The 14,797-nt window shown below is 42.5% G+C and overlaps 1 protein-coding gene across 1 annotated transcript in view; it reads right to left on the bottom strand.

The window, feature by feature from the left end:
* LOC120568552 (disco-interacting protein 2 homolog C) overlaps positions 1-14,797 on the bottom strand; it is a 107,477-nt gene that overhangs the window by 25,098 nt on the left and 67,582 nt on the right. The window contains exons 19-23 of the mRNA XM_039816134.1: positions 9,087-9,167; positions 8,207-8,329; positions 5,364-5,486; positions 3,997-4,108; positions 2,820-2,929 (exon numbers count right to left, since the gene is read on the bottom strand). Coding sequence (XP_039672068.1) covers positions 2,820-2,929; positions 3,997-4,108; positions 5,364-5,486; positions 8,207-8,329; positions 9,087-9,167 — 549 coding nt within the window. The remainder of the gene's footprint in view (positions 1-2,819; positions 2,930-3,996; positions 4,109-5,363; positions 5,487-8,206; positions 8,330-9,086; positions 9,168-14,797) is intronic.

Raw genomic sequence — 14,797 nt, 5'->3', positions numbered from 1 at the left:
TCACTGTACTTCAGTATCAAAAGTTATTATCTGATATTAAATGCACTTACATGTTAGAAGTAAAAGTAAACTTTATTGTGGCTTCCTTATAGTAAAGCATAAAATTCAAGGTTTCCACATCCTTTTAAGACATCAAATTCAAAGTATTTATCCAGGACTTTCCTGGCACACTTCCCTCAAGTTAAAGGACCAAAATTCAAAAAGGACAGTAACTAAGTATTTGTACTTTGTTACATTACAACACTGCTTTTGTGATCTTTTATCTTCTTTTCATTTTTTTCAAGCAGAAAGGAGAATGTATAATATACATATTGTTGTTCAGACTCACACACACAAAGCAAATCTAAAGTTTGGACACACGCTCCTGCTTTGCTGGAGCTAAAAGTGATTAATAAACTAAAAAAAATGAGTCCACAGCGCGTTGATTAGCATAACAAAACTCTGGGTGCAGCAGTGACCAGATGAATTGACCGCCTGCTTTTTTTCCTCGCTGCGTTTTGGCACCAGCGCTGCCCGCCGTAGCGTTAACAGTCCGCCCGTCGACACATTTGCTCATTAAGGACGTTGATTAAACATTACGGACAGGCAATTTAGCAGCAGCACATGAGCAGATATGCTGGCATTGTTTCCTCCTGGCTTGCTTTTTCCTCTTTGCTGATTAGTATGTGTTTCTCAAAGCGCTCGTTAACGAGGCTTTTGTGTTTGTTGTTATTGTGATTATGCTAAATGAGGAAGCAACAGTCGCTGACGATGTGAACGTTGTCAGAAGAAATATTGGGTGGCATACAAAGTATGATACAATGCCCAGACATGGAGGATTATTGGTTACACTTTACTTGAAGGTATCTACATAAGAGTGTCATAAACATTATAAAACAGTCATAAACGTTTATGACATAATGCTTCTTTTAGTAAATGTCATTCGGTTTTTGTCATGAGAAGTTAGGGTTAGGGTTAGGGTTCATGTGTCATGACAGTGTTATGTGTTCATGACATTGTCATGACACTCTTATGTAGATACCTTCAAGTAAAAGTGTTACCATTTTACAGCTTTCCAGGAAACAAATACATATTAGATCAAATTATTAAAAAAAAAAATAGAATTTGCAATTTGCAATGTGCAATTATAATTACATAAATCAATCTTAATGTTTTGTTAATGTTCATATTACTGTTTATTGTGTTCGGTCCAAATATTTGGACAAATTGTACTGTGATGCTTTAGCAACATTGTTACTGAAATAAGATTTCTGTAGTCTGATGTGGCTAGGAGAGAATAAGGCTACATTAACAGTACGTTTACATGCACACCAATATTCCACTATTATACCGAATATGACAATATTCCGAATACAGGTCATGTAAACAGCATATTCTGGTTGGATATTCTGAATAAGGCCTTTTTCTGAATGTAGCATTTTCCGATTAAGACATGTGGGATATTCTGGCATTATTCAGGTTTTAGAAGCATAATTTGGACATGTACGCAGCGCATCCGGAATATGTCTCAATGTGGGTTTTTAACCCCAGTTCACGACCTCTTGGCTGTTTACAGCTTATGGTCAGCTCTGTGCGTTGCTATGGTTGCTGTACACAAACCAACCAGCCGATAAGGAGAAACACAGCTACTATTAAACATCATCAAAGACTCGGATATCAGCAGGTTTTTGGATATGCGCCGACCTTTTCAAGAAGCTGGTTGAAGGAATGAAAGAGGGACGCTGTGTTCACACGGTCCAACAAGTCCTCCACCGGTGGTCAACTTTGAAAAAATCGTATTTCGCACGGCTGCATGTAAACAGGAATATTAGTTGAACATTCAATTTCATTAGCCATGTAAACAGCTTAGTCGGAATATCGTCTTTTTTGGAATTAGGGCAAAAAAACTGAACATTATGTGCATGTAAACGTAGTCAGTGATACGTTTTTCTTTTGCTGTGTTTGCTGGTTTGTTTCTTCCCCTCTTCCCTTTTTTTTATCTTTTCTCTCCTGGCAGTGCGGAGGGCGTAGCTGGCTGGGCTGGGCTGGTCTCCAACGAGGAGCACCTGGATCTCACCTCGTTATCACAGCACATAAAAGGCCGGTCAAAGCTCCACTCCAGCGCCAGATTGAGGAAGGGAAGTGAAGGAAACGTGGATGCCATTTAAGAACCTGGGACGTACCCTAAGTTGTTTGAAAGCTGTCCCTTTCTGAGGCTGCATCCGGGACAGTAACCGTGGGGTTTGCTGCTCTGGCTTTAAAAGAACTCTCCATCCATTAGCCCTGCTCGCTTATCCTTTAGAGGCTCGCAGGAGGCTGCAGCACATCTCAGATAAAGCACCAGAAGCAAACCCACAGGGCCCGGAGAGAATCCAGCCTGTTAGAACTACACGCCTCCTGGCTGCTCCGGTGTTATTTTGACTTTGCTGTTAGTTCATGGTACTGGGCTGTTTCTAAAACTTATATTTCAGGCACATATAGTGACCGATATTTTATCTCAGCGGTATCGGCCTATAGGTCGGTCGATAAGTAGCAGCTGCAGTGCGGGATTTAGAAAGTGATGCCATTACTCACATTTAATAAAAGGTGCTCTGTTGTATACTATTTCAGATTTCTTTCTACAAAAACCATGCATGTTTGTATCTAGTCTTGGAGTGCCCCACCAGCTAATGTGGCTTTAAAGAAAATTTAAAAAATAGGCATCTTCCATGTAGTGTAAAAAAATTGAACAGGAAGTATTTTAAATGCCCTGTTTGATCGCCAGTTGAACTGTGTGTGTGTGTGTGTGTGTGTGTGTGTGTGTGTGTGTGTGTGTGTGTGTGTGTGTGTGTGTGGTTTACCTTGACTCCAGCGAGCATGCCAGTTGTGGAGACACTGAAGTCCATGTAGGCCAGGGTGTCGGGGTTGGACGGCTTATACAGCAGAGGAGGTTTCTTCTTTGGCAAATCGTCTAAAAAGAAAATCAACTCTGTCCCATCACACAGGTACAGTACACACACGCTTCCATTTGAATCAGGATTATTACATTTTTTTTATTTAATATGGTGGGTTTCTCTTACTATGTTTGTCTCCATTTTTTGTTCTCATTGTTTTGGCATTTCTGCACTAATTCTGTCTGTTAAACAAGGTGAGCGTTATCAGTTTAATCGGTTTCTTTACGTGGCGGACTAGTCGTCTCTTTGACACTGTGCAGCAGCTTCCTATTTGAATAAATTAATATTTGTCGAAACAACAATATTTTTGTCTTGATAGTTATAAATAGACTGACGGAGGGAACGCACAACCTATCTGTGTTTAAGTGATAACGCCAAAGTATTTGCACAGTTAATCTGTATATCTATCCATCTATCTTTGTGAGAATGTGTGTGTGCTTGCGTGCGAGTGTGTGCGTGTTTGTGTGTGCGCACATGTGTGTGTGTATGCTTGCGTGCGAGTGTGTGCGTGTTTGTGTGTGCGCATGTGTGTGTGTGTATGTATTAGTGTGTGTGTGTGTTAGTGTGTGTTAGTGTGTGTGTGTGTGTGTGTGTGTTGGTGCGTGCATGTGTTAGTGTGTGTATGTGTTAGTGTGCTTGTGTTAGTGTGTGTGTGTATGCGTGTGTGTTAGTGTGTGTGTTGGTGCGTGCGTGTGTGCGTGCATGTGTGAGTGTGTGTGTGTGTGTTAGTGTGTGTGTATATGCGTATTTTAGTGTGTGTGGGTGTGAGTGAGTGAGTGAGTGAGTGAGTGATTGAGTGGGTAAGTGAGTGAGTGAGTGAGTGAGTGAGTGAGTGATTGAGTGTGTGTGTGTGTGTGTGTGTGTATGTTTGTGTGAGTGTGTGTGCGTGTTAGTGTGTGTATGCGTATTTTAGTGAGTGAGTGAGTGATTGAGTGTGTGTGTGTGTGTGTGTGTGTGTGTGTATGTTTGTGTGAGTGTGTGCGTGCAATTGAGTGGGTGCGTGTGATTGTGTGTGCGTCTGTCAGTGTACGTGTGTGTGTGTGTGTGTGTGTGTGTGTGTGTGTGTGTGTGTGTGTGTGTATACCTGTGTCCAGGACGGGGGGCCAGGTCCGGACGTCCACGGCTGCCGAGGCCTCCTTGGACCTCAGCAGTTTACAGATGAGCTGTGTGGTCATCACACACACCGAGCGGCTCACCTGCACGACACAGCACACACACCACTTAGATCTGACACAGAGCATCAGCGCTGACCACTGAAACAAACAGCACATTGCGTCCTATCGCGTGTTATCCAACAGCGCGGAGGAGTACGCTTCACTGTTCAGATAGGTCTGATAGACTATGTTCCCTTTAAATCGCCCCGTTGAAACAAATCCGTTCAATTCAACTGCTTGTGAGATTAAGGCCGGCTACACACCGGCTGCGTGGCGTGTCCGTTTATATTTCGGCTCCCGTGTTAACAGGCTAGACCAGGGGTCACCAACCTTTTCTAAACTGAGAGCTACTTCATGAGTATTGAGTCATAGGAAGGGCTACCAGTTTGATACACTCTTCTGAAATAACAAATGTGCTCAGTTTGCCTTTAGTTATATATGATTAGTAATGATTAATGATAGTTATATATGATTATTAATGATTAATGATAGTTATATATGATTAGTAATGATTAATGATAGTTATATATGATTATTAATGATTAATGATAGTTATATATGATTAGTAATGATTAATGATAGTTATATATGATTATTAATGATTAATTATACTCATCTATGGGGAGACACTGATCATGTTAATGATTTCTCACAATAATGATCAACAATGACTTAACAAGGTGGGAAACAGATAATATCAATATTAGATTTTCATTTTTAGAACAGGCCTGAGGGCTACTCATGTGGTCAATGGGGGCTACTACGCCTACTTTTCACGCGACACGCAAGCGTGTTGGAAGCGTTTCCAGGCAAAATAGAATAGGAAAAGATGTTTATATGTCATTTTGACACGAATACATATTAATAAATGACGTGGTGATGGTTGAAAGTCTCGAGGTTTTGATATAAATGGTATACGTAAGAAAACTTTTTTGCACTCCTCTTTTGTCGGGCAGGTGCGTAATGATAATTTCAAAAAAAAGATGACAACGTTTCAGTGTCAATCAGGTATTATTGTTTGTATTTTTCTAACACTGCTCAGTGTGCGGGATTTTCTTTGATATAAATGTAATAAAAAAATAATAATATTTCTAATATTGCACCTGTCAATACAGAAATAAATATTCTGGAGCCTATTTTGCCGTCAATACTGCCGACGTTGTCTTTGCTGTGAGATGGTGACTAATTAGTTCCTGAATATTTTTGACTTTAAGACATTTTTTCCATAAATGCAAGCCCGTAGAGAGAGGGGGGGGGGAAGGGGGGGTCGAGGTGGTTTGAAAGAGAGCGTTTTTACCTCCACGATCATCTTGACGGTGGGCAGCGTGGTGGCGATGTTCTGCGGGTGTGGCGGTCGCACCGTGATCGGCACGCAGCCGGCGTACAGGCAGCCGTAAAAGGCCACGATGAGGTCGATACCGGGGGACGGAGGAGAGAAAAATAGAGTAGGGAGGATGAAGGACTCTATGCACTGTATGCACTTTATTAGCTCATTTTGCACATTAGCTCTGGTTTGTTCATTACTGTAGTTAAGTTTATTACTGTTTTATTAATTATTTTTGTCTGTTTGTTTTTCTGGTATGATGTGTAGCCTACTGTTTATAGTAGTTATAACTTGTATTTTGTAAAACTTTAATAAAGCTCTATTAAAAAAAAAAAGAAAAAAAGAAGAGGGAGATGTGGATGGAGATATTTGGTTGGGAAATAAGGAGAGGAAGAGGGGGAAAGTGGAGGGTGGTAACAAGGAGGCTGGAGGGAGGAAAGAGCAAGGAAGAGGAAGGTGGATAGAGTGGAAAACATTGAGAAGAGAAAGGAAAGAAAGTGGAAGAGGACGGAGAGGAAGGAGAAAAAAAAGGCATGAAGAGGGAGGTACAAGAAGAGGTTTGAAATAAGACAGGACGAGATGGAAGAAGACGGAGATGCAAGGAAAGAGGGAGGCAAGATGAGAATGGAAGAAGAGGAAAAAGAGAGGGAAACAGACAAAGATGCAGAAGAAAGGGAAGAGCAGGAGGGAGAATGGAAGAGTGGGGAGGGAGGATAAGAACGAAGAGGGAGATGTGGACGGAGGAGATTGGGTAGGGAAAGACGGAGAGGAAGATGGGGAAAGTGGAGGGTGGTAACAAGGGGGATGGAGGGAGGATAGCGAAGGCAGAGGAAGGAGGATGAACAGGAAAAAAATGGAGGAGAGGAAAGAAAAAAGTAGAATGGGATGGAGAGGAAGAAAAAAAAGGGAAGGGAGAGAATCGAGAGGGACGGACGAAAAGTGAAGGAGAGAGGGGAAGACGACTGAAATAAGAAAGGGCATGGAAAGAGGGAGGCAAGATGAGAATGGAGGAAGACGAAAAGTGAGGTGAGATGACAGAAACGCACAAGCAAAGGGAAGGAGGAGGAGAGGTAAGGAAAGGAGGGGTGAAAGGGAGGGAAATGAGGAGAGATGGGAGGAGAGAGAAGGATAAGGTGGAAGAATGGTGAAACAAAGGAAAGGGGGAAAGGAGAAAAGAAACAGTCTCACACACACACACACACACACACACACACACACACACACACACACACACACACACACACACACTCCCAGAGGCCAGGAGGTTAAGTATTGAGCGGAGGATTAATTGAATGCTGCGTTGAGACAATCTCCTGGCGTCGGGGGAATTGGTCCTGCAACCAGTCCGCCCTGCCGCCACGGACACGAGGCTCCGTTTCTCTGAGGGGGGGGGGGAATTACAATTCTCTTCCGTTCGCCTTCATTTCCCCCGCGGCGCTCTCTTCGATCCGACAGCACTGCTCTGAATGTCTGTCGTTTCCTTCCTTCCTTCCTCATTTAAAAAAAAACATCCCGAGTCTGTTAAAGGAGTTAAAGTTAAAGGAGCCCCACCAAAGTCTTGTACGTTTTAGTCAATTTAAAGCGCCCATATTATATTATGCTAATTTTCAGGTTCATAATTGTATTTAGAGGTTGTACCAGAATATGTTTATGTGGTTTAATTTTCAAAAAACACCATATTTTTGTTGTGCTGCACATTGCTGCAGCTCCTCTTTTCCCCCTGTGTGTTGAGCTCTCTGTTTTAGCTACAGAGTGAGACCTCTCACTTCTGTTCCATCTTTGTTGGGAGTCGACACATGCTGCAGTAGCAGACTGATCTCATGAAGTGGCGTATGTATGACACGCCAATCCGTATGCCATTTTGGAGTGTTATCAAGACGCATAATTGCTTTTTAGCGTGTTTATCAACGCTGTTTGGCCTCCATTTTTCTTTCTCGCGATAACGCCTTGGGCTGAATGTTTACATCCGCTGTATACAGCGTAGACATACACGTGGAAAGCTCAAAATGCGTACAGATAACACGCCGTTTGGCGCTTTAGGAAAGTGGCGTGTATGTTTACGGCAAAGTCATGATGCCACGTGGGCAGTACCTAGGTAAGGACTACTAGCCAGTCAGAAGCAGAGTATGAGGGCGTGCCCTGACAGTACCTCGCGTAAGGACTACTAGCCAGTCAGAAGCAGAGTATGAGGGCGCGCTGACAGTACCTAGGTAAGGACTACTAGCCAGTCAGAAGCAGAGTATGAGGGCGCGCCCCCACAGTACCTAGGTAAGGACTACTAGCCAGTCAGAAGCAGAGCATGAGGGCGTGCCCTAACAGTACCTAGGTAAGGACTACTAGCCAGTCAGAAGCAGAGTATGAGGGCGTGCGCCTGACAGTACCTAGGTAAGGACTACTAGCCAGTCAGAAGCAGAGTATGAGGGCGTGCCATGCTAGCAGCTAGGCGAGCATTATAACGTGTGTTACAGAGTGACCCATGTCTGTCTCTGATGTAAAGGCTGGACTACAATAGAGCTGTTTGGAGCAGTTGGTGAACAGTGTTTTCTGTTGGAGATGGTAAGTCCCTTTGGGGGGGGGGACTTCAGAAATCTCTTCACTCCTCAGCCAAAGTGATTTGGCGAATATTAGCTAATACACATTAGCTAGTTGTGTTTATACTGTACGTTTCAGTTGTTTGGTCTGGTCTTGACCTGGTCTCACACCCTCAAAGTCTCGGTCTGTCTCGGCTCAATTCACTCTGGTCTTGATAATGTCTTGGTCTCGGTTTAGGTGGTCTGGACTACAACACTGCGGAGTGGTGTGTGTGAGTGTTTACCTGGAGGGTAGACCAGTGCCACGTGGTCTCCATCCTGTAGGTGGGCCCGTTCAGCCAGCATGCCGGCGATCTTCTCTGCCCTCTTATGCAGCTGAACACAAGTCAGAGAGCTGGCTATCGTACCCTGGACACACACACACACACAGACACACACACACACGCACACGCACATGCACACACACAAACACATGCACGCATGCACACACAAACACGCACACACACACACACACACACAGAGAAAGATGATTGACACATTCAATCAGCAGTGTGTATCAGCAGATGTCATGTCAGATTTTCCGTTGCAGCATCTCGCCGCTGAATAGCTGTAAACAAACCAGTGGATCATATTTCCATTATGCAAACTACCAGAACCGTCATCCAGAGCCAACACACACACACACACAATGTCATTTACAAACAGCATCATATACAATGACGATGGCTTGGTTGTTATTGTGTCTTCTGTGATGCTGTAAAACAATCTTTCATACGTACGAACCAATGAATAAATTTAATTCTTTCACTTTCTCAAACATTTTGCACACACAGTATAAGAAAAACAAAGAACTATGATAAAAGGCAAATGGTGCAACAAGAGGAAAATGGACCGGCATCTTTTATTTTTTGTCTGGTTTAGAACTCATATTACAGGGAGATAAAAATGGGGAAACTTAGGGGGGAAGTTTTCAGAGTTTGAGTGTCTTTGTATATGGGTGAATCAAAACTCTCTGGCCTTTGGCTAAACCTACTCAGCAATCTAATCTAATTTAAGGTATTGGCACCAAACCCCACGTGTGTGTGTGTGTGTGTGTGTGTGTGTGTGTGTGTGTGTGTGTGTGTGTGTGTGTGTGTGTGTGTGTGTGTGTGTGTGTGTGTCTTACCCTGGAGTTGAGCAGCGTGTACAGGACGTGGTCCGGAGTGGTCTGGGCTCTCCACTGTAACACCTCTGACAGGAAGAGGAACTAAAAACACACGACAAATACAGGAAAAGTGAGTGACGACGCACAAACGTAAAACACACATATTACATATTCACAAATAAAACACACACACACACAGCCATCCTGAACACAGGAATAAGGCAACTAGGCAGCTAAAAGGGAAAGAGCAAGAAGGCAACGTTCCGTGGTAAGCAATTAAACATATGGGGAAATGCCAAAAACTGTAGTCCATCGAGTGGCTGCTTGAGGCGGGCTGCAGAAGTGAGTCACTTTCCATAGACCTTATAACTCATCAGATATACGTTATATTCAAGCTTAAAGTTCTGCCTGATTGGGCGCCCGGATAGCTCAGTTGGGAAGAATCCAGTCTTCTGGAGTTAGTGTAAAGGCCCTGACACACCAACCCGATAATCGGACGTCTGACAGTCTGGCGAGGTCGGTGACTCGAGTCTGTTCGGTGTGTTCCGTGCTGTCGTCCCTCGGAGGAGCCGTCGGCGTTCATTTCGGCCGACCTGACTTGCTGGGTCGGAGGGCGGGCAGTTGGACTCACCCGGAAAATAACGAGCGGGATGAGCGACGAACGCCTCCCAAAATCGGACGAAAATCTTTTAAACTGAGCTTTGTGGATCTGAAATGAAGACGGATTCAGCACGGCCTATTTCTCGCTTAAAATGTTTTCAGAAACACGTTTCAGTGAACTATTTTCGTAAAATGCGAGATCGTATTTCGAAAAAAGCCGCCATTACTATTGGCTGGAGAAGCCAGACCCACGTGACGCGTTGTCATTTTCGGTTTTCATTTTTTGTGGCCTTGACCAACTGCCACTTTGCTCGTTTGAAAGCCATGATGTCTCTCTCTCTCTCATGGGGGGGCCAAATTCTCTGGGCGGGCAAAGCAGAGAAAGGGGAGGTAACCTTGCTCCTTATGACCTCAAAAGGAGAAGATTCCTGATTGGTCCATCTGAGCTTTCATTTTCTCAAAGGCAGAGCAGGATACCCAGGGCTCGGTTTACACCTATCACCATTTCTAGCCACTGGGGGACCATAGGCAGGCTGGGGGAACTCATATTAATGTTAAAAAACCTCATAAAGTGAAATTTTCATGCTATGGGACCTTTAAATACATGAGATGCAACCCACAGGCGCGTGTGTGGAGGTTTTAAAGTTTTAAAACACACCGCTGGAGCTCGGCTGAGTAACAAAGTAATGTAACCAATTACTTTTGCTGCTGAGTAATGTGTACAGTCATACGTAGTTTAAATGATTTCATATTTCAAGCAACCTGCCCAACACTGTGTGGCATGTCTTTGGCATAATTTCCTAGAAATGCAGCTGCAAATTCACTCGTTAACAAAACTGCTGGCTCAAAAATGCCTTAGAGATTAGGAGCTGTGTGGAGACACGGACAGTGAATACTGAAACCATATTAGTTCGGTGACTTGTAGTGTTGGAGTGTTGGGCTGGTGAACTTAATTTGGAATCCAGAGAGTGATTGACAGAAAAAAAAGTTAATATGCATGGAAGATGGGGAGCAAGCAAAGGCGAAGATGCTTCCTACTTTACAACAGCAGAGACAAGAAAAGAGAGATGGAAATTAGAGAAGGGAGGAGAGAACAAATCAAAAGAGAGTGTGTTTCTAGACTCATGAATCTTTCAAGATTTGCTGCAGAGCGGTGAAACCCAGGGAGTGTAATTGATTTTAGGTTATGTTCAGCCAGAGAAAGTCAGTTTTGTGTGTGTGTGTGTGTGTGTGTGTGTGTGTGTGTGTGTGTGTGTGTGTGTGTGTGTGTGTGTGTGTTATTTTTTTTTTTTTTTTTTTTTTTTTTTGGGCTTGTTTAACTATATTCGTGGGTTCCAAAAACCGGGAGTCCACTATACTTGTGGGGTCCCGACAGCTTTGTGGGGCCAAAATGCTGGACCCCACAACTTTAAAGGGCTGTTTGAGGGTTAAGACTTGGTTTTAGGATTAGGGATAGAATTAGGTTATGGTTAGGGTGAGGGTAAGGGTTAAGGTTAGGCATTTAGTTGTAATGGTTAAGGTTAGGGTAAGGGGCTAGGGAATGCATTATGTCAATGATGGGTCCCCACAAAGATAGTGCCACAAACCTGTGTGTGTGTGTGTGTGTGTGTGTGTGTGTGTGTGTGTGTGTGCGTGTGTGTGTGTGTGTGCGTGTGCGTGTGACGCTGTCAAAATCTTAACCTGCCAACCATAAAGCAAACGAACCTCCTCTCAGCGCCACACATCGCTCTCTGGGCACGCTTGATTTGTACAGCAAATTTTACCAAATGTTCAAAAGTGAATTATTATACCAGAGGAGCTCATATGTGAACCTCTGTTCCTGCAGCTGAGGGTTGAAATAACCAAGTGTGACTTTTGACTGTGTCACAATTATGCAGCTGCAGAACAAATAATGGGAGAGAGTGATGGTTCAGATCTGGTTTGATATGTACAGTACCATGTGTAAAAATTATTACTTCATATTAGACATACTGATCTGTTTTATGGGCTCGGGATGTTTAACACTTTATTGGTACTTATTCACATATCAGAAGACACTAAATGTCTTCTTGCTTACAAGTAAAAAACTGGAAATTTGCTACAAAAATGAATAAAAGGTTAAACAAAGTGATGAAAATGTAAATACTTTAAAGCTAGATGTTCTATCCTTTAAAGAAAAAGACTTTGTATGTCTCACTATTTAGACAAATTAACACCTTTTGTTGCTAATGACCTCGAAACGGACTATGAGTGACGGTTTTTAAAGCTGCAGTATTCATTTTTGGGGGTCAGCTGAATGAGCTGTAAACGTACCATTGCCATAATATCTCTTTTATAAAGTTGTTGTGGCTCCATTCAGCAGATACAGAGCATTCATTGTTTGTTTGTGTCTGTCGGATGAATGGAAGTCCAACTTTCTCTCTCCTTTTAGCTCTGATTTTGATCTCCACCAACTCCTGAGGGAAATAGTTGTCTCTTTAGATGTTAAATGTTCCACTTTCTTCACGCGCTAGCCTCTAACCGTGTCTGGCTGCTGTTTGGTGATGGACAGGGAGCGTACAGTGGGTTTATTCAGAACTTTTTTGCTGAAAAAAGCTGTTCACTGCTGCTGGAAATGAAGTAAAAAAAATGCTTTGTGTAGAGCTGAGGGAAAGTGCAGAGTTAGGTAATGATTTTGTGTGGATTTGTCACTGAGAGGGACATCTTTTGATCCATTAGAAACATAAAAGTAATGATTAGTGCAGCATTAAGTGATGGTGCAATATCTCAGTTTGGTAGCCTCCAAATACAGACTGAAGTCTAAAGGATAAAAAGTCAAAATGTCCATATTATGCGTCTGATTCATACTGTGAGGTTATGTGGTGACCACTGTACTTTGTGTTCTATACAAGCTGTCACAAAAACGAATTCCTCAGTCATCACGGCTGTTAATTAAAAACAATCTGTTTTAAAGGAACCCTTTAAGTGGCGTTTATAACCTCCACTGCTGAAACCGTCACTCAGCTCCCTCCTCGGCCATAGTTTCCTGTTTCCCTTTTAAAACTGGTGCTGACGAAACGCTCCCACATCCACTCACCACCAGCTCCATGCATCGCAAATCAAAGCGAAGGGTTTTCAACCCCCGACGAAAACATCACTCAGCTGCGTGGCGGCTCGGCTCTGAGCCTTCATTAAACTTGCATAACGGCAAATGAAAGTCTGCTTCCTTTCCAGGCTCCTGCCTCATACATTAATATCTACTATTTGCTGTAGGCGTTTATCCAAAATGACCCGAAGTGCCACAACTGCACACACTTGAACCGTAACAGCGTCAAAGCCTTTATCTAGCCATTGAGACACAAATTATCTACTGATTGTGGAACATGTGAGACACAATCTTCCTGATAAAACATGGCAATTATTTAAAACTTAAAAAATGTTCTAGCCACTAAATGCTTGCTCTTGGGGGGGGATTGTAGCCAATTCGAAAGGCCGCTGTTCGCCAGAAGCAGCAGCCATCTTCTTTGTTTTCAAGTAGCGGGGAATTTACGCGGAACAGTCGCAACTCTGCCGTCCTTATGTTAAGCCCCGCCCACCGACTCTATACACGATGTGATTGGCTTGACCAGAATTTGGTTTTTCCAGCTCGCAAGCCAACGGAGAGTTGCTAGACTGACCTTGGATGCAAATTACATTTGCTGCCACTAGAGTGAGTCTAGATTTCTAGGCTGGGGGAATTGTTGAGTCTTTCTAAATTATAGAGTGTGGTCTAGACCTACTCTATCTGTAAAGTGTCCTGAGATAACTTCTGTTATGATATGACACTATGAAATAAAATTGAATTAAAACCTTCTCGTGTGTTCCAGTTGTACTCAAAAGTACAAATTTTCCAAGTCAGAAATTTTGTTAACACTTTCTATGACACCTGTCGCTATAAGGCATTAAAAACAAAGTTATAATGTGTTATTATATGCTTATAACGCTCTATGAGTATAGTTATAAGAACTCATGAATAATCATAATGCTTAATAATAACTTTAAACATAACACATTATAAAGCATTTTTATAATGACTTATAAGGTCAATAATTGCTGGTCACTTTGTGTCTATAATGCATTATAAACACATTTATAATGAGTTTATAATCCGCTTATAGCGATGTATAGGTATAGTTATAAGCACTTGTGAACAATTATAATGCTTTATAACAATAATCATAACACATTATAAACCATTTTATAATGACGTATAGGGTCAAGTATCATAATTGCTCATCACTCCCTGACTACCATTTCTTTCCAGGATCATAGTGTATAATAATTCTCATAATTTTAATACATTATAATAATTTTATAATGCACAATAATCACTGCTGTAAGCCATTATAATGTGATTATAAGTTACTCTTAGTGGTCATTGGGTGCCCCGTGAATCAACGGTAGTTAAAGCGCCCATATTATGCTCATTTTCAGGTTCATAACTGTATTTTAAGGTTGTACCAGAATAGGTTTACATGGTTTAATTTTCAAAAAACACCATATTTTTGTTGTACTGCACTGCTCTCTCTCACTGCTGCAGATCCTCTTTTCACCTGGTTTCTGTTTTAGCTACAGAGTGAGACCTCTTTTCTTCTTCTTCTTCTGTACTATCTTTGATTGCACTCGCACATGCTCAGTAGCTCAGATGTAGATCATGTCAGCTAGCTAACTCTAGAGACAGTAAAAGAAAGCCTGTTTCTCCAACTTTGGTCAGTTACAAGGCAGGATCAGCTGGGAGACTTCTTCTAAATGAGGGCGCACATGGAAGTAGTTCTTTTGGAGATTATGGTGAACTTGTGTGTGTTGTAGCAGTGCTTTGCTATTGAGAACGACGTAGCATTAGCGTTAGCATTAGCGTTAGCATGCTAATGCTAACGGTTAGCATGCTAACGAGCTAACGGTTGTGGTTAGCCAGCTCATTTCGGACTGTGACGTCACAGTCCGAGCCGATTTTGAACAGCTCACTAGGAGACTGAAGGCAGGACACATTCAGAAACCTGTATCTCACTCAAAACACCATGGATGGATTTTTTTCAAAGTTTGTATGTGTGTGGAAGCACCAGAGACACAAAAGAACACCCCAAATCCCAGAAAAAGTGATTTTTTCATAATATGGGCACTTTAAAGCTGTAGTA

This window comes from Perca fluviatilis, chromosome 11 (genome assembly GCF_010015445.1).
Source record: "Perca fluviatilis chromosome 11, GENO_Pfluv_1.0, whole genome shotgun sequence".
Lineage (NCBI taxonomy): Eukaryota > Metazoa > Chordata > Actinopteri > Perciformes > Percidae > Perca > Perca fluviatilis.
The sequence above is the reverse complement of the archived record's forward strand: the minus strand, read 5'-3'. Positions and strand labels throughout refer to the sequence as shown.